At 47.9% G+C, this 25799-nt stretch overlaps 1 protein-coding gene across 1 annotated transcript in view; it reads left to right on the top strand.

Annotated features, from left to right (window-relative positions):
* The window catches only part of LOC144114795 (uncharacterized), a 32210-nt gene extending 9280 nt beyond the window's left edge, over positions 1-22930 (top strand). Inside the window, exons 2-3 of the mRNA XM_077648797.1 lie at positions 21136-22136; positions 22758-22930. Of these exons, the coding sequence (XP_077504923.1) occupies positions 21413-22136; positions 22758-22930 (897 nt within the window). The 5' untranslated portion in view covers positions 21136-21412. The remainder of the gene's footprint in view (positions 1-21135; positions 22137-22757) is intronic.
* Positions 22931-25799: the final 2869 nt, after the last annotated feature.

Below are 25799 nucleotides of genomic sequence, written 5' to 3' on the forward strand. Positions count from 1 at the left end.
CAAATTGGAAGACCAACGCGGAGCAGGCGGTAATTGCTTTCGATGCTTGACACCAGCGTCTGCAAGAAGGCCTTGTAGCTATCGCGGCTGAGCACCGCGATCGAGAGCTCGGATAGATTTTGGCTGTTGGCAAAGCCGTTCGCGAGGACCTCACAGTTGTCTTCGCTTAGAGGCAGCTCTCTGACTGTGATTCGGGTGAGGCTGAGGTTGGATGCCAGCGCGTTCACGAGAAGCTTTCCGGCGTCAGGGTCATGCTGCTGGTCTTCGAGTTCGGGTTCATTGACGTAGGAGTGCACTTCTAAGTCCTTCAGTGTGCGTGCTTCCATTATATAGGCCGCCATGGCAGCTTGGATTTTATGAAGGAAGCAGTCCTGCACGCACACGCGAAGTGAAGTGACGTGATTGGAGGAGACGAGGATTTCGAAGGTTCTGCGCAAGATCTCCGAATTTTCGAGGTGCAAAGAGCTGACCGTGAGGGGCGTCACTTCGGGAATACGGGAAGCATGGGAAGGCTACCGATGCCCAGGGGGTGATCTTCAATGTGAATGGCGTTCGGCAAGCGGGAACCACGAATTATTTGGCATATCTCTTTGAGGTCAGCGCATGCTGGAAGATGGCTTATGTTGATGTTTTGGAGGGCTTTGTTGAGTGCCAGGGCGCGAAAGAACGCGCAACACTCCTCTTCTGAGAAACCCAAGAGGTCTACGTTCAGCGCCAAAAGTGTAGCGTTTTCTGGCAGGGCTAACAGCCACGGCTCGATCATTGTGGCTGCGTCTCCGGCGAGAAGTTCGAAGCCGCAGCTGTTGACGGACACGACGCAGTTTCTCGGCCACGTAACACTTAGCTTAGGCAGATTGCGGTTCCGGGCGATTACTTCGGCAAAGAGGGCTTTCTCTTCGACATCGTAGATATCTATATCGATGACTAACTCTTCTAGCGTCGTCCTCGGTGCAATGGCCTTGACCAGAGTCTCCAGTGCACGCTTGCTAACCTCGGGTGTTCGCACTGACAGCTTCTTGAGCGGCGAGCGGTGTTTCTGCAGGTAGAGGACGAAGCCATGAAGGAGGTCGACGCAGTCATAAGTGAACACGCAGGAGCCGACGGTTAAGTCACTTATGGTGTTATTCTGCAAGAGTATGTCTATCAACTGTCGTGCGCAGTCGGTGCTTAATTCAAGATCCTCGACATCCAGCGAAGTAACGGGCGATGCTGCCCTGCTGCTTAGGGATTACAAACAGCGGCAGTCTGACAGAGAAGCAGAAGTATGTTTCCCCTTCGTCTGCATAATTTTGGTCTGTGGGGATGGCAAGCTTCTCCAGGGCTTCAAAGACTTTCGCTTCACAGCACGTTTCATCTGAGATGGTCAGCTTCCTGACGCTGTACTTGTCTTGAAGAATGCTGAGAAGGACAGGGCTCCTCGCTACAAAGAAAGTTATCTCTACAGCCGCAATGTAGCGATGATGGTCGAGGACGTTGCGCAGCAGAATCCTGGCGAGGGTTTCACAGTCAATCCTTGGGACTTCCCAAGGGTTCATGAGCAGGGCCTTCGGGGCAATAGCGATGCCCAATTCCCCCAGGCCATTTTCCTCTCTTATCTCAAGGCCTACGTTCCAGAGAATCTTGTTATACTCGGCGACACGACGAACCAGCTGACACACTGGTGCCGGTTCACTTCTGGGGCAGGGCAGGGTTAATAGCGTCCGTTTTTCTGACACAGATGGCTTTGCAGTCGTCATGGCACGTTTAGCGGAGTGCTCTTCTGCTTCGATTCAATGTGGGGATTTCAGCGCAGGATAGGTTTCCGCTTCAAGACTGGAAAAGAAAGAATAAATATATATACGCGTTATAACTAAACTGTAGTAAAGGTTCAAAGATGTTATGTCAACTTTCCAAAGATAAGAGCAAGAACAGCAGACGCAGCTCGCAGTGGCGTAGGTTCAGATAGAGAGGCGAAATAAGCGTTTGCTGATCAAGTGTGACTGCGGCTCTCGCAAACATCGCTAATTAGATGTCAGTGAGACAGACTTCTGTCCTTCAGTGGAATTACACTGGCGTTGTGACGGCCTTGTCGAGCATGGCGTTGTGCATTACGGTGAAAGTTGGCTGCCTGATTTTAAACTGAGTACAAACTTGGACCTTACTGACGCGATCTGAACGTCAATGAATGAAATACCTTTACTCCACCACGATACTTCTTGCAGCGAACTGTAAGCTACGAACGCGAAGTGACAGCATCTATTAGGGCAAGTTAGAGGTTTGGTTGCTACGGTTCGATAAACGCTGATCTTTACTTTCTTCAGCTCACTACTCCAGCCTTTTCTTTATTGCTTACTCTTTCTCTCTTATTTCACTCCCTTCGTAATTCGTTCCTTTAGGGTGTGGTTGAGGCGTCCTTGGAAAGCGATGCCTTTCCTTTTCTGAAAACTAGTTTTAAGAAACTGGCTAGAGCGCTCGGCTACTGAGCCGGTGTTCCCGAGTTGGAGCCAGGTCGCGGCGGCGACGTTTCGATGCAGGAAAAACGAGGCTCGAATGTCCACAGAGATGTGAGACAATTACTGTGCATTTACTTTCCTCAAAAACCATTTTTAAAACTATTTTTTCTTTCATGGGCATGAATTCTTGACGGGTTCCCCCAAGAACCACATCATTGCCACATCACACCAGTTATGCTCCGAATAATTTGTGGAGATTAAAAATTCATTATGGAGAAAAATAAGGGGCAGTAACTTTCTCACTATTGCTTGTTGCTGGACACCTCAACGGCGGGGAGAGTGAACGGATGAAGGGGAAGAGATGAAACTGAAAACAGTTTTTGTGGAAAGGAAATGGTGCAGTAACTGTCCCGAACTGCGCCATGAGGGGTTGTATTGGACCGGAAAACATTTTTTGTTAGCACTAAACTTCAGTGGGCCTGGCTCTTGGCCACCTTGTGAGCCCACTCAGTGGCCAGGATTGCGTGAACGGATCTGAGCTGGCCATTATATCCTCCCACCGCTATAGAGGAGGGACTTGTGCTAAGTATGTAGGTGGCGGCGCCTTTTTGCAGCTCCATAGAATGGTATCGTATCCGGCTATCTAAAATAGAGGGGATCATAAGGACGGCAGGTAAAGCAGGCATGGGACTGCCCCAATGCATCCCGGCGGAAAGACTTCTTAAACTGAGGGTCTACAACATCATTACGGAACTATGCGAGGTACATAGATTTGCACAAATAAGGAGGCTCGCACCACACCCGTGGGGTGGAAGATGCTGAGCAACGTAAGACTACATGACAGAATCCCGGACAGAAACGCGCGGGCAAAGTTACTAACCGAAGTGAGAAAGTTAGTGACTTTTAAAAATATTCCAAAAAAACATGCACCCTGCTTATTACAAAGGCAAGAGGATAGCAAAACCAAAGGCCCTTGAAGCCAAGCTAGAAGGCTCGGAATACACAACCTATGCAGATGCGGCGCAATACGAAAGAGGCGACACCTTTGTGGCCGTGGGCGTCAACGACTTGGGTAAAACATTAACTGCCGGTTCGGTCAAAACGAAGAACTCAGGGACTGCGGAGGAGGCAGCTAAAGGACTCCAAGGTCGCTGTAAACAACTTCGCGCGGGGTAGGATTTCCAAGGAGACAAAACGAATCCTAAGACATCGAGATAGAACCAAAGTGAGGTGCAATTATTATGAGTGCCGGTATACTAAGGGAACAGGGGAAACCAGTTGGCTCACAGTATAGCTCGTGTTTATGTCAGCCGAACAGTGAGCCGGGTTGAGTCCCGAAATTTCACGATATATAGATTTATATCCTTTCACGACTACGACATACGAATTTATATCCTTTCACGACTACACCAATTAGTTTAAACTGGAAAGGAGAATCTATCTGCCACCAGACGCGAAGCTCGACAAAAGCGAGGAGGTAAAGTGGCGTCTGCTACAGACACCATGAGGGAAGGAAGTGAAAGAAGAAAGAGAGAAAGAGATCCATAGTGGAGGGCTCCAGAATAATTTTGAACACCTGGGGATCTTTAACGTGCACTGACGTCGAACAGCACAAGGGCGCCTATAGCGTTTCTCCTCCATCGAAGCGCAGCCAGGGAATGAATGAAGAAAGAGAGAAAGAGGTCCGTTGTGGAGGGCTCCAGAATAATTTCGAACACCTGGGGACCTTTACAGTGCACTGACATCGAACAGCCCAAAGACGCCTTTAGCGTTTCTCCTCCATCGAAGCGCAGCCAGGGAGTGAAATAAGAAAGAGAGAAAGAGGTCCGTAGTGGAGGGCTCCAGAATAATTTTGAACACCTGGGGATCTTTAACGTGCACTGACGTCGAACAGCACAAGGGCGCCTATAGCGTTTCTCCTCCATCAAAGCGCAGCAAGGGAATGAAAGAAGAAAGAGAGAAAGAGGTCCGTTGTGGAGGGCTCCGGAATAATTTCGAACACCTGGGGACCTTTACAGTGCACTGACATCGAACAGCCCAAAGGCGCCTTTAGCGTTTCTCCTCCATCGAAGCGCAGCCAGGGAGTGAAAGAAGAAAGAGAGAAAGAGGTCCGTAGTGGAGGGCTCCAGAATAATTTCGAACACCTGGGGATCTTTAACGTGCACTGACGTCGACCAGCACAAGGGCGCCTATAGCGTTTCTCCTCCATCGAAGCACAGCCAGGGAATGAAAGAAGAAAGAGAGAAAGAGGTCCGTTGTGGAGGGCTGCGGAATAATTTCGAACACCTGGGGATCTTTACCGTGCACTGACATCGAACAGCACAAGGGCGCCTTTAGCTTTTCTCCTTCATTCAAGCGTAGCCAGGAAGTGAAAGAAAAAAGAGAGAAAGAGGTCCGTTGTGGAGGGCTGTGGAATGATTTGGACCAGCTGGGGATATTTAACGTGCACTGACATCGCACAGCGCAAGGGCGCCTTTAGAGTTTCGCCTACATCGAAGCGCGGACGCCGCGGACGAATCCGAAGCCGGGAACTCCGGCTCAGTAACCGAGCACTCTAACCAGTGAGCCGCCGCGGATGACGAAAAAAAGCACCCTTGCGGAGGGCTCCACTTTATTTTACACTCCTTGAGGTTCTTTAACTAGCACACGAAAGTCTTTGGCCTCCATGGAAAGCGCTCGCCGCCCCTGGTATAGTGAACAGGTTGAAGGGGCGCCCTCTTTCTGTTGGACCAAGCTCTGAGCCACGGCGCCGGCCATCTCAGTCGACGGACAGACGAAGATATGGCAGCGAAAGACGGGGAACTCACCTGTTTCAGCATCGCAGAGATGAACTCCTTCGGCTGAGGGTCGGCCAACAGCAGCTCGGGATGCGCGCGATTCCAAATAGCTCGTGGAGCACCCGCGCGAGTTAACGCGTCATTTTTTTTCACAACCAGCGCTCGGATGTGATGTGTGCGAAAAAAAGAAAGCAAAGTAGACACAGAAAGAAAAAAGCGCTTCCGGGCACTCATAATCACCGCGATTAGACGAGGTTACGTGGCCAGTATAGACGCGAATTAAGCAAGCCTCACCGAATCTCTCCTCCAGTCCGGTCGTATAAGTACAGAACACCTCCTTCTGTGACACATTTGACACTTGCGACAATCACGGCATTTTTGAGGGAGACCCCGCTGCACAGAGAGAGAGAGAGAGGGTTTACTGACGGAAAAATTAGATAGGTCGGCCGGAAAAAAGTATAACTGACCTGCTTCTTTGCACTGCGGAACGGGAAGACTAGAAAAAAGAAGGTCACGATGGGGAATGATGATGATGGGAGGAGGCAGAAGAAAAAAGACAAGGCACACTTTCTAACATTACAAACGGGAGTCAATGCCTGTGTCGCTTAAAAAGCATCCCAGCGTTCGCGTTGCCTGTAGAGTTTTCGAACTATCCGGCGAAGCGCCGAGGATGGAATCCTCTGAGAGGGGCCTAGTGTCCAAAGACTTCAAATAGATGCTAGCATGAGTCTTTCTCGTGCATATGCTGGGCACACCACTAAAACATGCTCTACTGTCTCTAGCTAGCCATATGTGGAACATTCGCGGAGTCGTGTGCTTTTTTCGGGAGACCCACGTCCACAATGTCCTAGGATTCGCTGCACTCTTCGCCCACTACCGACAAAGCCGACATTAATCGTGCAAAAATCATGCTTATCTACTTTGTGCCTTTGTCTCAGTAGCTTTGACTGTGCTTCCCCTCGTCCGCTCGGCCAGCAGCTGGTGCTCCCTCTCACCGACCGTGTCTATGACTGTGACTGGCCTGGTTAGCGCGCAGCTGGCGTTCCTCTCCCCTCGCCATTCGTAGCGATGGCTGCGTTCCTCCTCACACATCCCCGGCGCAAGCTGTGTTACGGCGCGTGCTTGTAAAGGTGCAGCGGATACGGCTATCGTTTTAAAAAAAAATTGGCAGTGGCTTAGCTCGGCTACGCCAGGATATACGTGGCGAGAGGTACGTTTCCTTGGCTGAGCTTGTTGTGGTCACTGTATTGTTAGCATTGAGAGACAGTGGGCTGCATCTCGGCGGCTATGCGCCGTCTGTTACGCTCGGCAGTTGGCATCTCCGTTTGACAAGCCGTTCCTCTCTCTGTTCGGGCGTCTCCGCTGCACTCTTCGCGTTCTTACCCTCTTTCTCTCTTTGCTGAGCAAGCCAGGCGGCGACGTCAAGATCGGAAGAGTTAATCTTCTCTTTTTCTATACCGCCGCTAAGCAACGGCCGGACTCTCCTTCTGGACATACATGCCACACGTTGTGATACGGCCGCCCTTTACATTTCCGCCTTTTATACGCAATGCTGTGCATACGACGCGCAGTTCGGGTGGCAGAGGCGTGAGGCGAGGCGGCGATGATGCGCGCGCCGCGCTTTGTTCCGACGGTAGAGCGCACGCCGCACCTGCTGCTAATCTGCGGTTTCCATAGTAACGGCGCATGCGCACTACTGGTCTCTCCCAGCCACCGCGAAATGGAAAGTGTAGCTCTCGCTACAAAAAATATCACCGCCTGCGTGCATGCTGCAGTGTATTGGTGATTTTCGCTACCTAGAGGGAGGGCCTGAAAGGATTAAATATGGTGGTGTCACTGAAGGCTGCTCTGGGCCTATGTGAAATCGGGCTCGTTTTTTTTGTAATTTCGCGATAAACCCCCCTTTGTTTCCCAGTAGATGGCATCTCGCGTTAGTCGGACAGTCTCTGTTCACGAGGGTTTAAAGGAATGGACGAGAAACAACTGAGGAATTGCTGCATGTCTGGTGTTTGAAAACATTTGGCCGGCGTTAAACTGGAGTGGTTGATGGCCCACGCGCTCTTTGTACATATCTTATTATCACTGACATCGACGGTGAAGAATTGCCTACAGTGCGTGGCCTACAAACACCGGGAGGTCAGGTAAGGAATATCCAGCGATTGTCAATTTGAACCCGTCCGCGGCGGCTTCGTTTTTATGGAGGAAAAACGCTAAGACGCCTGTGTGCTGTGCAATGTGAGTGCAAGTTAAATATCCCCAGGTGGTCGAAATTAACCCGGAGCCCTCCACCACGGCACCTCTTTCTTCCTTTCTTTTTTCACGCCCTCCTTAGTCCCTTCCCTTACGGCGCGGTTCAGGTGTCCAACGATATATGAGACAGATACTGCGCCATTTCCTTTCCCCTAAAACCAAGTATTATTATTATCACCCTGCTTCCATAAAAAAATGCCGCCAGCGTCTTGAAGTAGTTCAAGTAACGAGCATTAGCTACCGCCATCTTGGATGTATTAATAATATCATCAATTAATTAACATTATTGGCCGACATCTTGGATTTATAAGTGAAGTCTTCAATCAATCACCGATTGAATATAATAGTGAAGTCACCAATGAATTACCAATTGGGTTGCTGTACCGATTTACCACGGGAGTCACCATTTTGAATTCCTCGGACTTGACGCCGAAGGAAGGTGGTAGCAGACCCCAAGAAATCAAGAAACGTGATGAGTAATAGCTAACGTTGTTAACAAGCTATAAAAGTCTGTCAGTCATTGTGGCATGGACGTAGTGCACATATGTCCTTTCGTGCTCAACACCGGCGACGTCCCGCGCGTCCAATCTACAGTTATGGCGTGGGCGGTTGTCGGAATGACGCCGCACACTGTTTCTTGCACGGTCTCCACAAAATGATTATTATCTTATTTGGCAGCAGTGGAGACGTGTACGTCGTATTCCGTTTCATATCAGTTGTGAATTCTTCATTATCTTCTGCGCTGACATCAGGTAGTGGTGGAAGTTCCCTTCCTTGTCTGTGTGACCACGGAATGGCAGACCCTGGCGCAGTAGGTACTGGGACGCCTGCATGCTGACTTGTTTACGTGCTGACTTGGTTACGAACCGACGTCGACTGAAGGCTGCTGCGCTTGTAGACAGCGTTTTTATGCCCTCCTGACTTGTCGTGATTGGCAAATTTTTCCTTAGCCTCCTTCCAGTTCGTGATACCAGCCGCCGTGAAGACATCCGGAGCTTGCGGCCGTGCTGGTCTAAAAAACGTCTCGTTGCCTTGCGGTGGCGCATTAGTAGCAGAAAATCCCAGGTACTTCTGTGGCGTAGGAGAGTCAAGGGAAGGTGTCGAACCGGGTTTTTCAAGGAGTCATCATCTTCATCAGCCTGACTACACCCACTGAAGGTCAAGGGTCTCTCCCAAGTCTCTCCAATTAACCCTGACTTTTGTCAGCTGCGCCCACCCTATGCCTGCGAACTTCCTTATCTCATCCGCCCACCTAACCTTCTGTCGCGCCCTGCTAAACTTGCCTTCTCTTGGAATCCACTCCGTTACCCTTGAAGACCAGCGGTTATCTTGCCTTCGTATTACATGCCTTGCCCAAGCCCATTTCTCCCTCTTGATTTCGACTAGCATATCATTAACCCGCGTTTGTTCCCTCCCCCATTCTGCCCGCTTCCGGTCTCTTAACGTTACATCTATCATTTTTTTAAAGGAATATAGACACCTAATTCTACTGGCATGTTTTCCTTGACTACAATGATGCGGAAGACACTACTACGCATGAATCACTATGTGATATTCGCATACGGCCGCTAAATAATTGAAAATCGAATTTTGCCGACGCGGTGGTTGAGTGGTTATGGCGCTCGGCTGCTGGCCCGAAAGACGCGGGTGTGATCAGGGCCGCGCGGTCGAATTTTGATGGTCTTGAAATTCTAGAGGCCCGTGTATTGTGCGATGTCAAGGAACCCGAGGTGGTCGAAAGTTCCGGAGCCCTTCACTGTGGTGTCTCTCATAGCCAGAGTCGCTTTGGGACGTTAAGCCCCCATGAACCATAAACCGAACCATAAACCTAACCATAATCGATTTTTTTCCTCACAAGCTGTTACGTTTCGGTTTCAACAGCCGACCACGGCGTCAAAGTGTGCTTTCGTGTCACGTGAGGCATGAAAAAACGTCCATAAAATCGCTGCTTCAAAGTTTTAAGTCGCTGCTATGCTGGAGGCAGCCTTCCTCAAGAGCCACAACGACAACAAATGCGGAAGCAGCGATTGTATTGCAGTTTTTTCCTACTTCACGTGACCTGTAAGCACACGTTGACGTCACAGTCTTCATTCGGGTGTTGAAACCGAAAGAGCATGGCACAGAAATGCGATTATAAATTTTTTAGCGTTCGTAGGAGAATAACAGCTGGTGATCCACGTATAATAATACCTAACGCATCATTACAAACAAGAAAACACAAAACCAAACGTTAGGCGTCTCTACTCCTTTAAGAACGCTAGCTCTTAATTCTCGCACTCGAACGTTTCTTGTCCATCGGAGATATCACGATGGCGGCCGGTCATGTGATCAGATTTCTGCATTTCTGCAGCACTGTCCAAATCTCCCCCCCCCCCCCCGCTCACGTGACCGCAGGCGCGCAGTCGTCGGGCCTGCAGGGCCGCCGATTTACCGCCTGTGCAGGCGTTCCGATATATATGTGTGCCGAGACTGTTGCCTAATGTCTGCAGTTTAAAACAAATGTCTGCACAAAAGTTTTGTTCTTTAATCAGCGGCGCTGTACGACTGTAGTTGCCCTGGCTAGGTGCCTCGTGGTACGTGTTCAGTTTCGTTAGGGAGCACAAACTGCAGGCCGCCAACGATCAGAGGACTGCTTTATTTTAGCCTGGACGAGGACCTGCACTTGTTGTTTCCTTTGTCGATAAGATTCCCATTTTCGGCCTATTTCCTCTTCAGATAACTGCGCCCTCTTTGCTTCTCTGTGTGTCCGTGTTGCCAACCGTCGTTTTTCGATGGCCTCTCCAATTTCCTTCTTCCACCAACTTCGTGGCTTCTTGTTTTCTCTCCAGCGGTTTACTCCTTTTACTTGTTTTATTTTTGTGCTAATGAGTAGGTCTGACTGACTATAATCCCACTTTTCCATGGGATGTTTCTCTATTGCTTACTCTATGCAGGCCGCTGTTTGCGCTATCAATCAAAGGAAGCTTTATTTCATAATTCACAAAAAAATTGTACAAAATATTTGGACCGATAGCCTACATGGCTAGTGTCCGGTCCAATACAAATCAAGTCATTTAGGCATTCAGGCAACCACATAAATATGTAAAGTGAAAAAAAAAATGAAAACAGCGAATTAACACAGCAAAAGCATCCAGTGTCCGATCGCATGCAAAAACAAGGCATTTTGGCAAACGTACAAGGAAGGTATACACCGGCATTTTAAGAAACACAGAAACACAAAAAGGAAATCACATGATTACTTGATTATGCAAGAAATATAATTTAGAAGATAGTTTAAAATTTCTGGCAAGCTTTATTTCCAATGGCAATGTATTCCAGACTTTCGTCCCAATGAACTCGATTAATCTCTCACCGTATGTGTTGTGATGGATCGGAAGATTAAAATTACCATTAGCAGCATGTCTTGTGTTGCGAACAGGCAAAGTGAATAAGCTCATCGGGAGTGGAGAGTTAGTTGTTAACATGCAGTTTACTAGAAGGGAGATTTTATAGTCGCGTAGGGCGGATTTAATTCGTGATTTAATTTTGCGTACTCTTTTTGACTTCCCTGCATTCCTCTTTTCAGCAGGGCTCCCAACTGTAGACTAATAAGCTTATGATCACTTCCGGGGCTGTACTTCCCCTCATCGTCAATTTCCATTATTGCGAGCTTGCTATGCCTCCCCTGCGACATTACGCAGGTGTATATGGTCGTTTCCTTAGGGAACGATAGCGCTAGGGAGCAGTAAGGCGAAGCCTAGGAACCGGGTGGTACTGCCCTGTCACAAAAGCATTCCAGCCAGCACTATGGACCATTCGCGGAAATCTCTGAGTCAGCATTTTCGCAAGGCCTGGTTTCTAAAAAAGAATGTTTGGTATCTTTGACGACCCTCTCCCATTTTTTGCTGAAACGAAAAGAGTCAAGCTCCCCTTCAGAGTAAACTAAGATGTGCCGCAACAGTTGGCCTCAAGATGGTTCCCTGAAAGCTGAGGAAAGAGTACAATGGTACAACAAAGTGTAGAAGGGATCGCGGCGGCATGGCAGTAAGGGCTAGGCAGGAAATGGGCCTTTGCTCTCCTGCCGGCAGGAGTGGCCTTGCTCGCACTTAATTTTCTTAACTTTCAAAATGTAACGCAAGACATCTTCCAGGATAATCTTTTCCAACCGAGAACCCTTGTTTCAAGACGGCAATCTGGCATCCTGTTTCGAAAAAGAGAGAGGGAGATGTGATTTTGCCTGTGGATCATTCCATGGGAAACGTCCCAGGCCGCAAAAGCGACGATCACCGATTTTGTTGAAAAAAAAAAGGTCAGGTAATTTTCGAGTATGTGAATACTGTTTTTCCGAAGTATTTTCGCTGAAAAATGTTTTTTTTCTTTCTTTAAAGAGTGCTTTTAAGAAAATCAGTCCCGAAGTTGGCAAAAAGTGATTCTTTTTGTTAGATTGAGACCTAAATTAAGCATAAAGGTCCTCGAGATTAACATAGTTGAGATAACTAAGCAAACACATACACTTAATAGGTTACAATACACAATGTTTTGTTCGAGTAAATTTTGTTTGACGCGAAAAAAAAATTTTTGAATTTCACAACCAGTGTCATTGGGCAGCACTGCCCAACTGTGCTTTCACTGAGGGAGAGGTACGCACCGCAGCTCAATTTGGGTGCGCCTGTAAACTCTGGATTCAGTATATGTGGGTCAATGCTATTTTTCAGCGTAAACGGTAGTAAAATAACCGTTGGTGCTATTGCCGTGTTTTGGTTTTACTGTAAAAGTACATTTGTGTAAAAAAAATTTGCAATTTTTTAGATGGTGTGGCATCACAGTATAAGAATAAAAAGTACTTTCTCCATCTCTGATACCAGGGAAAAGATCACAGTCTTTTGGCAGAGTGGAATTTCTTCACTACAATCACTCGGAGAAAGTGCATGGGATGGTGTCGGCTGTATACTGAAACGTCTCGCCGCAAGAACAAGCTTGCAGAGGCCATTCAGGACAAAAATTACATCAACAGAGGACCTTTTTACCTGGACAAAAAATAATGTCAAAGTAGCTACAGTAATCTGGGTACCCAACACAGAAATACAAGAAAAAAGAATAGAACTGGCTTCCCGATTCGCCATGACACTCACGGTGACAGGAACGCGACAGTTACACTACTTCAGGCCAGCGACGTCTTCAAAACTTCATGTTAGCATCACATAAATCTTAAACGTCCAAGAAATTCAAGTCAAGAAGGAGACGAGAACATATCGGGTCGCCTCATATTGAAAAGAAAGATTCAAATGTTGATGAGATGAGTGGGTGAGAAAACAAAAGGAAAGAACAAGGATGCAGAGAAATTTTTTATTAGCGGCGTATAGCCTCCTGCTATAAGTGTCCAGGGGCCCGTTCAAGCCATATTTTCGTTCTGATGTAAGAAAAGAGGGAAGAAATGATCATGTCGTTCTTATGCCCCTGCAAAGGTTACGATTAACTGCCACACAATAGGCGTCACATCGATGTTTTATTCGTTTACCTGGCCACGCTGTGGCCAAAATTCAGTGTTAAACTGAGGAAAGTACCTCGTTCAAGAAGGATTTGAACTCGTATCAACTGAGAACGTGTTTGATTGGCAAAGGCCTAATGTATACATGAATGCCAAAAAAAAAAAGGGTCGGTGCAGCGCACGTGTGATGCAGTGAAAGCGCATTTTTGTAGTGCCGTCCCCATGACACTGGTAGTGAAATTTCAAAATTTTTTCTCGCGTCAGACAAAATTTACACGATCAAAAGATTGTGGATTGAAATCTAATAAGTGAATGTGTTTACTGAGTAATCCCGAGTATTTTTATCTAGAGGGCCTTTATGCTTAATTTGGTTCTCAATCTAAAAAAGCATCGCTTTTTGCCAACTTTGGGAATGATTTTCTAAAAAATACTCTTGAAAGTTCAAAATATTTTTGGCAGACCTCTACCACCAAGTGAACGGTAAAAAATTTTATTGCGACTGAATATGAACGACGTTTATAATAAAAAATTCTGAAAACGCACCATATTTTGGTTCTTTATTGTACCGAGAAAACGCAGCAATGTGTTGTACAGGGGCACTAGTGATGTTGCGTCGAAGAACGATGCATATGCGATAATATAAAATAGTATTTGTTAATTAATATGCTTTCACACCTGATACAAAAATAATTGCCTGCGAGCAACTTTCGCGTGTTCGCAAAAACTTCGGAAGGCGCTTACGCGTGAAATTTTTTTTCCGCGAAAATACTTCAGAAAACCAGTATTCATATAATCAAGAATTTCCTGATTTTTTTTTTCAACACCATCAGTGACGGTCGCGTTTGGGCCCTGGGACGTTTCTCATGAAATGACCCAAAGGGAAAGGGACATCTACTCCTTCCCTTTTCGAACAAGGATCCGGGATTGCCCTCTTTGAACTAGGTTTTTCAGCTGGAAAAGATTATCCTGGCAGACGTCTTTCCAGAAATTTTGAATGCTAAGGAAGATTAGTGCCAAGAACGACACTTCTGTCAGCATGAGAACAAAAGCCCATTTCCTGCCCAGCCCCTAGAGTCGTGCTGAGGCGATCCCTTATATTTTTTCTACCCCTGAACTATTACTATTTGGAAAGCTTTCGCCCAACCATCTTGAAGGCATGTGCCATGGCACTCCTTAGTTTACTCAGAAGGGGAGCTGGACTCTTTTAGTTTCAACAAAGAATGTTTGAGGGTCTACTGAGAAACCGCACTTTTTTTTTTGGAAACCAAGCCTGCCGAAGATGCTGACTCAGATTTCAACGAATGGTCCCTATACTGCTCGCTGGAATGCTTTTGTCGCAGGGCAGTACCAACCGGTTCCTAGGAGTCGCCTTATTGGTCCCTAAGTTCCCGCCAACCTCCCTCCCCTCTCCACTTCTTACTCCCTGCAGGGCTAGTGGATTGGTATCGCCAGGTATAAAAGAAGCAGTCTGGAACTGCCTCAGCACACTGCGTCTCTTTGTCGACGTTCGAGGTGCATCCTCTATGGTAGTTTTCTGTCCTGCCAGCGAAGATGTCCACTCAGTAACAGCAGTTCTCTACAGGACCTGGACTGCATGAGAGTGTGTCGAAATTTTAATGTCAGCAGTCATCTGTGCGGTTATTTCGGACTTTTGAGCGTAGTACTGCTGCGGCTGCCACCGTGGACTCAGTCATTGACGTCACTCAAGAGATCACGTTCCTTGAGCTCGTTCTTTCTCCCAAGACCCAAGCGCGCTGCTGCGGAACAGACCGCAAAGTGTCATCATCTAGTGAGACTTTTTTCTAATATTTTAGTTGTTAAGGCGTGGTGTCTGTTTGTTCCGAGGACAACGAATAATGGCAATATAAATATCGAAGCGACCGCTCCAGCGCTGGAGTAAAAGGGCGAATATACGTAATCAAACATGGCACCGTGCTGGCATCTTTCCTTTGTAGTAAGTTTTTAGCCATCGTGCATGTTCGTGTTCATACGAGCGGCGAGATGTCTGGGCCTTTCTGTTTTGGCTTCCTTTAAATACGCTCCCACCTTAGGTCTATCACTGTTGGTCAGCTCTCACGAATGACCGACTGCAGCAACGTGATGGCTTGGGCACCGCTTTATTGCTTTCCGTTTTGAGTTTTCCAAAGTTATATTACTTATCAACTTATACCACTCCTGTCACTGTGTAGCAGCATACCTAAAGCATATTTAACTCCACCGATGAGTTAAATAGATTTAACGTGTTGATTGGCACAGATAGCTTCGCACCGTGCGCATCTAAATCACTCTGGAGGGACCGTCCATAATCACCTGGTGGCGACGGCAACTCGGCGCGCACAACACTTAGTTGAGCAGCATTTTCAGGTTCGTTGTTTTCTTTCGCGCGCCTATACACCCTAAAGAGAGTAATGCTACACGCTGTGTCGTTTACTCCCATAGCACTGATCGGAATTTTGCACGGACGAACTTGTACCGTTTTCCGACGACGTGTAATTGGAATCAGGAGCGGAGGAAACGTGGGATTTTAATTGTTCGAAGTCAGGAAGACGCTCTTCTTTTATAACCCCCCCTCCCCCTTTTTGCGGAATTATTTTCTTTACTCATGCGTTTTTTGTTGTCTTAAACAAGCTGTAAAAGGCTGCCTGCCTGTTTCACGTACTTTTTGGAGCGATGCAATGTAATAAGAATAATGCGGGGAATACCCCCGTTGTTTCCTTTCCGGCACTTCGTTTTTCATCGGCATGTGGAAGACGGCGTCACTACTTTCCTTCCATTTTGTCAATGGTTACCTCAATTCATAGACGTGGCCGGATTGAGAAACCTTAAAGGAGTATGGACACCTAACTTTTCGGTGCGCGTTTTCTTGTTGGTAATGACGCGTAAGGCATTTTGATACGTCAGCTACCACCTGGTATTCTCCTTTCGACCGCTAAATAATTTATAATTGAATTTCTGTCTCGTGCTGTTTGGCTTTCGGTTTCAACAGTCGAATGAGGACTGTGACGTCAACGTGTGAGTACAGGTCACGTAAGAGATAAAAAAACAGCAATAAAATCGCTACTTCAACATTCACTGTTATTCCGGGTCTTAAAGAAGGCTAGCTTCAACCTTGCAGTAAATTAAAACGATGAACCAGCGATTATACGGGCGTTTTTCCAACGCCTCACGTGACATAAAAGCGCACTTTGAGGTCACAGCCATCGTTCTGCTGTTGAAAAAAAAAGAGCACGACAGAAAATATTCTATTATAAATTATTTAGCGGTCACAAGCGAATATCACGTGGTGGTTCATGCGTAGTAGTGTCTTCCGCATCATTGTGGGGAAAAAACATGCCACCAAAAAAAAGGTGTCTATACTCCTTTAATGTCTTTATTGAAGTTTGCACCTTGGAAGATCTCGTCAGTGTGTTAACCGGCCGAAACCTCGGTGCGTCTACAAACACAGGAGGGTCTCCTCTGCACCGGCGTCTGCGATGATGCGTGATTTGCTTTCGTTCGCTTATCATGCCGTTTGAGAACGGCTTTTCGTGTATAGCTTCCGAGGCTGTGCGGTTTTGAACGGTATACAGCAGGTCGCTGCATGTCTGACTCCGCGAGACTGTTGTGTGATTCGGCGCAAGACCAGCTGTTAGGGGTATTTCCGCGCTCAAGACGCATATTTATCGCCAAGTTCTAAAAAGATAGCTTCGAATTGGCACTGCATACTTTGTCACACTCTTCTTCAAAGCAGTGACCGACAGGCAACGATTGGCTGCTCCCAGGGGTGCTGTGCGAGACGAGCAGAACGTTTCCGAAAGTTGTGTTTACGCGTGTTTCCAAGGGTCGCGCTCCACTACGGTATAACGCAGCCTAAAGGAGGAGGGGGGGGGGGGGGCGACTACTATACGCGCATGTTTTGCGTGTTTCAAAAATTGAGTGCCTTTGAAATGACGTTTCAGACTTTCGCAGCCTGTTCTAGGAAGTACGTTGTCCCAAACTTTTAACAGTAACAAAGGTTGCTCCTTTAAATGCAACGTGTTAAATGCTTCTCTCGGCTAGGCGGGTTGTTCGTTCAAAGCATGACGTGGCAACCAATAACGTGGCAGAAAGCATGCCAGACATTTGCATGGCGGGCGCACGGTGCCTGAACCAAAACTTCCATTTGGCATGTACCTGAAGCTACACATTTTTAATGCGAAAGCATTAACTCTGTTTCAACGAATGTGGTCAGCCAGAAAAAATAACAAATGTACGCCTTCAGGCAGCTGAGCACGTATCACGACGCACCTAGCCAGCGCAACGATCTGCACACTGGAAAACGTTTGAGGTCACTGTGGTAAAATTCATTGGAGGAATGCGGAAGCATTGACGCCTCCTCATTTTTATTTGCCTCTCTTCCCCTCTATTTGCATCAATTGTCCCTTTTCGTCCCATTTGCTCCATTAAGCACTGATGTAAATTCACGCAGTGTCCAAATTACCACAATTAATTGTCTTACTTAATCAAGTTCCATGAATTTCCCATTTTGAGTTTTCAAACTTGCCGCACCACGTTTCCCTGGCTCCTGTCACTTTGTGGACATTTTTGGCTCTATTTAATTTACTAATGAACTTTTGGACAATTCTTTATTCGACATCAACCTCACATTATCCTCTTTCCATTACAACCATTCCTTTGGCGCTACTTCTAAGCTCCTCAACTGCTGCGGACACGACCATGTCCACATTACCTAGTAATGCTTTCGCATTAATAATATTTTCGCACAATGTCACTGATAAAAGAACAAAACATTTGTGCAGACATTTGTTTTAAACTGCTGTCATTGGGCACCATTCTCGGCACCCGCTCAGACGGTATATATGCATATATCGGAACGCCAGCATGGGCGGCAAATCGGCGGCCGTGGCGGCCCGACGACTGCGCGCGTGCGGTCACATGATGGGGGGTCACATTTTGCACGGTGCTGCAGCACTTTGGTCACATGACCGTCCGCCACCTTAAAATCACGGAGGCACAAGAAACGTTCGAATGTGAGTAGCAAGAGACACGTCTCTTAAAAGGCTGCTGCGACAGCTTCCCTTGGGTCCACTGCGCCACAGAAGTATCTGGGGTTGTTTGCGACTACAGCGCCGCCGCAAGGCAACGAGACTCCTTTAGACGGTCACGACTAAAGCGAGATAGCTTCCATCGGAAACCAAAGGCGAGTTTATCGTGAAATTTAGAAACAAACGCGATTTCACATATGTTGACCCCGAGAGCAGCCCTTAGTGATGCCGCGATATTGAATCGATACAGGCGCCCTCTCTAGGTGATGAAAATCACCAATACACTGCAGCATGAACGCTTCAATGCTAAGTCAGAGAACACTGCCGGCGCCGCAGGCGGGGTATGCGGAAGAGGTGATATATTCTCTAAATATTGTTTTTTGCAGCTATAGCTCTATCTCCCGCGCTTTTTCACAACACGCGCCGTCCGCTTAACACAGCTTGCGTCGCGGATGTGTGAGGAGGAGCGCAGCCATCGCTATGAATGGCGAGGGGAGAGGAACGCCAGCTGCGCGCTAACCAGGCCAGTCACAGTCATAGACACGGTCGGTGAGAGGGAGCACCAGCTGCTGGCTAAGCGGACGAGGGGAAGCACAGTCAAAGCTACGGAGACAAGGGCACAAAGTAGATAAGCATGTTTTTTGCCGGTCGCCCTGAGTAGAGGGCGAAGAGTGTTGCGAATCTAGTGACATTATAGGCACGGGTTTCCCGAAATTGTACAGGACAGAGGACACCCGCGTCCTTGAGAAAGCATCTGCCGCGGGGTCGCCTTAAAAATGCCGCGATTTTCGCAAGTATCAAAGGTGCCAAGCAGGAAGATATTCTGTGCTTCCACGGCCGGACTGGAGCAGACAGTCCGCGAAGCTCGCGCTCGCTTCGCGTCTATACCGGCTACATCCCTTCTTCTCATCTTTGTGATGCTGTGTGCCGGAAGCAGGGTTTTCTTTCCTCTCTACTTTTCTTTCTTTTCTTCACCCATCGTATCTGTGCGCTGATTATGAAAAAAACGACGCGCTATCTCCCGCGGGTGCTCCGAGAGCTATTTGGAAGCGTGCAGAGCCAGAGCTGCTGCCGACCGACCCTCACCCAAAGACTTCGTCTCTGCGGTGCTGATATATGTGAGTTCCCCGTATTTCGCTGCAACGCCTTCTTCTGTCCGTCGACAGAGATGGTCGGCGTGGTGTCTCAGCGCCAAGTTCAACAGCTTGAAGACGCAGCTTCAATCTGTTCAATACGAGGGGCGGCGACCGCCTTTCGATGGAGGCCAAAGACTCCCGTGTGCTAGTTAAAGAACCACAAGGAGTTTAAATTAAAGTAGAGCCCTCCAGATGGGTGGTTTTTTCTTCATCCGCGGTGGTTCAGGGGTTAAGCGCTCGGTTACTGAGCCGGAGTTCCCGGGTTCGGCCCGGCTTCGGCGGCTGCGTTTCGATGGAGGAGAAACGTAAAAGGCGCCCGTGTGCTGCGCGATGTCAGTGCACGTTAAACATCCCCAGTTAGTAGAAATTATTCCGGAGCCCTTCACCATGGACCTCTTTCTCTTTCTTCTTTCACTCCCTTCCTTCATGGCGTGGAGCCGATGCCACGTTACCTCCTGCCTTTTGTCGAGCTTTTTGTCTGGTGCCGCATATATCCTCCTTTCCAGTGGTTGTGTTGTAGACCCCCTGTTTAAGAAGTCTTTCAGGAGGGGTCGAGTGGGGCAGCCACATGGCAGCTTTATATGCCTGCCGTATGATCCGCTCTATTTTAAATAGGCGGATACGATCATATTTTATGGAGCTGCAAAATTTCGCCGCCACCTACTGACTTAAAACCAGTGCCTTCTCCAGAGTGGTGGGAGGCTATAATGGCCAGCTCAGACCCGGTGACGCAACTTCGGGCCATTGAGTGGGCTCACAAGGTCGCCAAGAGCGATGTCCACTAAGGTTTAGTGCTGACAATAAATTTCCAGAAAAGGGTTGTAGCGCCGAAAACGACCCCACATAGCAAGCGAAACGGGTTGCGCCTGTCCCGTCTCGCTTGCTATGTGTCGTCTTTTTCAGCGATACAACCCTTTTCTGGAAACATGCACCAACTAGCTCCCCAACAAGTATTGCTGAAAATAAATGTCTGCCCATCCAAAACAAACCTTCATATCGCATTTCGGGTGTCTACTCATATACTTGACAGTTACTGCGCGATTTTATTTTTACTAAAACTATAATCAGTTTCATCCATTCCCCTTTATCTGTTCACTCTCGCCGCCGTTGAGGTGTCCAGCAATAAGCAAGAGTGAGAAAGTTACTGCCCTTTATCTTTTCTCACAACCAATTTTTAAACTGCACAACGTACTCCCAGCGTAACTGGTGTGATGTGGCAATGATGTGATTCTTGGCGTAACCCTTCCAATATTCATGCCACGCTTGAAAAAAACTAGTTTTAAAAATTGGTTTTTGATGAAAGGGAATGCTCATTAATTTTCTCACATGTCTGTGGACATTTGAGCCTCGTTTTGCCTTCATCTAAACACGGCCGCCGCGACCGGTTTCGAACCCGGGAACTTTGGCTCAGTAGCCGAGCGCCCTATCCACTTTCTTAAAACTAGTTTTCAGTAAAGGGGGCATCGCTTTCAAAGACACCTCAACCATGTCCTGAAGGAACGGATCACAGAGAGAGTGGAATAGGAGACAAAGAGGTAGAGTAGTGAGCTGATGAAAATTCATTAGAAAGTGAAGAGCAGCGTTCACCGAACCGTAGTACCCAAACCTCTACCTTGCCCTACTAGATGCTCTCACTTCGCGTTCGTGGCTTACAGTCCGCTGCAAGAAATATCGAGGTGGAGTAAAGGTATTTCATTCATTGACGTTGAGATGGCGTCAGTAAGGACCAAAATTGTTCTCGGTTTAAAATTAGGCTGCCATCTTTCACCGTAATACATAACGCAGTGTTCGACATGGCCGTCACAATGCCAGTGTAACTCCGCTGAAAGACAGAACTATGTCTCATTGACATCTGATTAGCAATGTTTACGAGAGCCGCAGTCACACTAGCTCAGCAAAAGTTTACTTCCCCTCTCTACCTGAACCAACGGCACTGCGAGCTGCGTCTGCTGTTCTTGCTCTTATCTTTGTAGACTTGACATAACATCTTTGACTCTTCACCACTGTTTAGTTTATACCACTTATATATAATTTTTCTTTCCTGTCCAGTCTTGAAGCGGAAGCCTGTCCGGCGCTGGGATCCCCGCACGGAAGCGAACCACAAGTCCCCTCTGCCAAACACGCCATGGCCACTTCAAAGCCATCCGTGTCAGAAAAACGCAAACCGTTAACCCTGCCCTGAACCAGAAGTGAAGTGGCACCAGTGTGTCAGCTGGTTCGACGTGTCGCCGTGTATAACAAGGTTCTCTGGAATGTAGGCCTTGAGATAAGAGAGGAAAATGGCCTCGGTGAATTTGACACCGCTATTGCCCCGGGAAAAGTGCTCATGAACCCTTGGGAAGACCCACGAATTTACTGTGAAACCCTCGCCACGATTCGGCTGGTCGACGTCCTCGCCCATCATCACTCCATTGTGGTGGTCGAGCTGACATCCTTTGTAGCGAGGAACCATTTCCTCCTCAACCTGCTTCAAGAAAAGTACGGCATCCGGAAGCTTACCATCTCAGATGTACCGTACTGTGAAGCGAACGTCCTTGAAGCCCTGCAGAAGCTTGCCAACCCCTCGGAGCAAAATTATGCACACGCACGGAAAGAATACTTCTGCTTCTCTGTCAGACTGTCACTGTCTCTATTCGCTCAAGAGCAGGGCAGCGTCACTCTTACCACGCTGGATGTCGCCAATATTTACATGAGCGCCGGAGGCGCAGGACAGTTGATAGACACACTCTTGCAGAATAACACCATCAGTGACTTGACCGTCGGCGCCTGCGTGTTAACTTATGGCGGCGTCTACCTCCTACAAGGCTTCGTCGGCTACCTTGAGAAAGAACGCTCGCCGCTCAAGAAGCTGACAGTGCGAACACCCGAGGCCAGAAGGCGCGCGCTGGAGTCTCTGGTCAAGGGCATTACACCGACGACGACGCTAGAAGAGTTGGTCATCGATATAGATATTTACGACGTCGAAGACAAAGCCCACTTCACCGAAATAATCGCCCGGAACCGCACTCTGCGCACGCTAAGTGTTCTATGGCGCAAGAAAACCGGGCAGCGTGCCCTCAGCATGCCGAAACAGGCTCACCGAATGAGGCTAATAATATTTGTTACCAGTCATTGTCCCCGAAAACAAATATTACTATCCTCATTCGGTGAGCCTGTTTCGGCATGCTGAGGGCACGCTTCCCGGTTTTCTTGCGCCATATTTGTTACCAGTCATTGTCCCCGATCTACAGAGCACTCTTTTTGGGATTTTCGCTGCGTACGCTGGGCAAGGCATGTAATGCGAAGGCAAAATAACGGCTGGTCCTTAAGGGTAACGGAGTGGATCCCAAGAGAAAGCAATTGTAGCATAGGGCGACAGAAAGTTAGTTGGGCGGATGATATTAAGAAATTTGCGGGAATACGGTGGGCAAAGCAGCCAAATGACAGGGTTAATTGGAGAGACATGGGAGAGGCATTTGCCCTGCAGTGGGCGTAGTCAGGATGATGATGATGATGATAAACTCAAAGAGGAGGTATATATTTACCAACTTCTGTTGGGTAGGCCTTGGTTAACTTTTTGGATTCAAAAATAATAGAATCTAGAAATACATAACGGACAAATGAACCTACATTACGCAATGATTTATTAATGTACAGTTACGCACACTGGTTTAAGAACGTGACTCCTGCAGGGCGCTTCCACCAAAGGACAGGAGAACATGAATACAAGGATGAAGCCCTGCTCGAGCGAGGGGATCACCAAATAAGTTCTTCTCCGAGAAGAAAACCTGTGGAAGCAAAGGAGGAAGTGTTCAAGTCATTCAGCTTTTGGGCTTCGTTCACAAAAGTTCGACGACTGGCATAAAGATACAGACCCGAAAAGATCGTGAAGTAACCTTGCTCTTTCTCTTATGTTTCACGGCAATGCCTACGCTTGAAACAATTCACGGATATTTCTGAGCTAATGGTACACCACTTTCTTTTCCTTTTTTTTAAATTGAGAATCCAGACTGCCATGTTCGCTTGCTGGAAAACACTTTTATCTAGGAGGGTTATATGTGGGCGCGGCACATCGATGTGTCATTCTTCGAGCCCCTAACCAGAGCACTGCTGACCCTGCAGCAGTGGCGTAAATCGGGGGGGGGGGAGGCAGGGGTTCCTGACCCCCCCCCTCTTCCCTTCGATCAGGGCGGGGGGGACGCAGCATCCGAGTGCCACCAGGGTAAGAAATGCAGGTTCTGAGACACAACATGGAATCAGCTTGTTGCTGTGTCATGTAATGTAACATGTAACAAGATTTATGTAATGCTTACTGCGTGCTTGGTTGCTAAACAGCATTGCACCCCATGGGACAGTAGACACCTCCACAGCAGCAGAAACCTCCGTAACGTGTTTACCATTAGATTGCGTATCTGGAAATTCCTGTGATCACATTGTCTTCACCTGTTGGCACACATTGATGTGTGTGTCCTAACTTCACTTGCATTGATCCGATCTTTCACTTCTGACGTAAATTGTGTCTGCTGTACAAATAACAACATTCTTTAACTGATAAATTCGCATGCACTGTTGCAAATGCGTGGCCGGATAGGACTACTGCGCGTGCGCAACAGGCATACAGCCTTCGTCCAAAATGTACATCCCAAGAAGTTTGCTTCTAAGCTTCTTAACGAAGCTCCCCAGCTTATTTAGCAGTTCAATGCTTGGGAGGATTGAGGAAGAGAAGCCATTCCTCATTCGAGAGGTTACGGTCGCTGAAGATGTATAACTAGGCACGCTGCAGGCCTCGCAAACAAACCCTTTGGGCTGTATACTTTTGACGGGGGCTGTACGTTAAACTGGTATACTTCTACGCTGGTATGTCTCCTGGGTGCTACATCGCTCTGCGGATGAACTGAACATAACCACCAGAATGCAGCAGCAAGAGCTTCACATACGCGGTTGCCAGCGAGAGGGCCTAGAAAACAGGCCGCATTACGAGAGATTCGGGGTCGGGTTCAGAGGGAAGCTCTTGTCAAATTTCTGTCGTCGTGAGCGCCACCACTAATCTTCCCTAGCGGCCGTCAGCTTTATATGGTGCTTTAGTGAAAGCACGCTTAGAATGTCTTGAGGTGCGAACGCCACATTTATGAACTATTAAAATACTTATGAAAAGCCACATGCGGAATCCTAAGTCTCTGCTAAAGCTAACAGCTCAAATTACCCGATCATTGTTCATGTGCTATCAGGAAAAAATTGCTGCCCAAATCACTCCGCTTATTATCCCTGAAATGCTTCGACATTTATGAGCTCGTTGCAGGGGTGACCGTGGATGAACCAATGCGGAAGCACTAAGTGCGCTACATCTCTAAGAAAGCCGCGTTTTGGCGTAATGGCTCGGCCAGCACTGCTATTGACACGTTGCGAGGGTGCTTGGAAGGAATGGTGCCGCTGGCATTGTAGAACAAGTTGCCACTTCTCGTTTGTTGCCACTTTGTTTCGATACGATCTCTAAGTTGCTCCGTCGATGGCATTGACAAAGCCAGAATCAGTCAAAAAGACAATAATTTGTACATGGAGGCCTTGTTTTCATGAATGTCATATTGGCATTGCCTAATTGTTTTGATTGCTCATTATAGGTTTTTTAACAAGGAGGGTTCTAAAGGTGGCATTTGTGTTTCCGGCTTTGAATTTTGTAGCGTGAGCTACACTGGCCGACGTTGAGCAGTTTCGCATGGTTCCTGGAGAGCCGTGCTGCGCATGCGCGAGGAGCAGTGACGTCACACGGCGCGGCGGAGCCACCGCCGCACGTGCCTCGCCGGTCATAGCCGCGGCAGACGCACTGGCGCCGGCGCGAGCCCAGCTGTGCGCCTCCGTAGCACAGTAGCCGTCTGACGCTGCGCAGGAGCCGCTTGATGGCGCCTCACATTTTGTGCGGTCGCGCAAAGGTCTCAGTGGGAGTGTACATATAGCGGGGCGTTTGTCAGTGTGGTATAGCCATGAAGAAGGAGAGCGAAATTGCTGCTCAGCGCCAATTGATGCTCAGGGGCTCAGCGTAGCTCACGCTATGTATATCCTGGCATAGCCAAGCTAAGCCACTCCTAATTGGCTGAGTGGAGGCGCTTCTTGAACCCAGCGTCTCCAGCACCGAAAGAAGATTCGAAGTTACATCCGATATGATGAAGTTATCGGTCAGCTTCTTGCCCTTGACACGCTCGTTGAGGGCGAGGACGAAGCCGACATACTCCATGTACACTTCGCTCTCGGTCCAGCGGGTCATGTCAGCCACCGTCAGCACGCACGGCTGCGGCTCGGCGTACACAGGTTCTTCTTCGCTTTCTGACATCCTGTCAGTAGGAATGCCTCGATGTTGAATGGCTGAGCGCGTCTGGCTTCGCAAGCGACCAGCAGACCACGAACCGTCTTCCTCGTCCCTCATAAATCTGCGCTGGTGATAGTGTTGATGGCGATAAGCCCAATGGCGCTAGAACTTTTTGACGTACGAAGAAGACTTTGTTTAGGAATAGCTTTAAAGGAGTATAGAAACCTAAATTTTTGGTGCTCATTTTGGTATTTCTAATTATGCGTAAGGCATTATTATACATCGATTACCACCTGGTAATCTCGTACGACAGCTAAATAATTTATAATCACGTTTCTTCTAAGTGCCGTTTCGACTTCAACAATCGAATGTGGACTGTGACATCAAAGCGTACTTACTGGTCACGTGAGACATAAAAAATTTCGATATAATC

This window comes from Amblyomma americanum, chromosome 1 (assembly GCF_052857255.1).
Source record: "Amblyomma americanum isolate KBUSLIRL-KWMA chromosome 1, ASM5285725v1, whole genome shotgun sequence".
Lineage (NCBI taxonomy): Eukaryota > Metazoa > Arthropoda > Arachnida > Ixodida > Ixodidae > Amblyomma > Amblyomma americanum.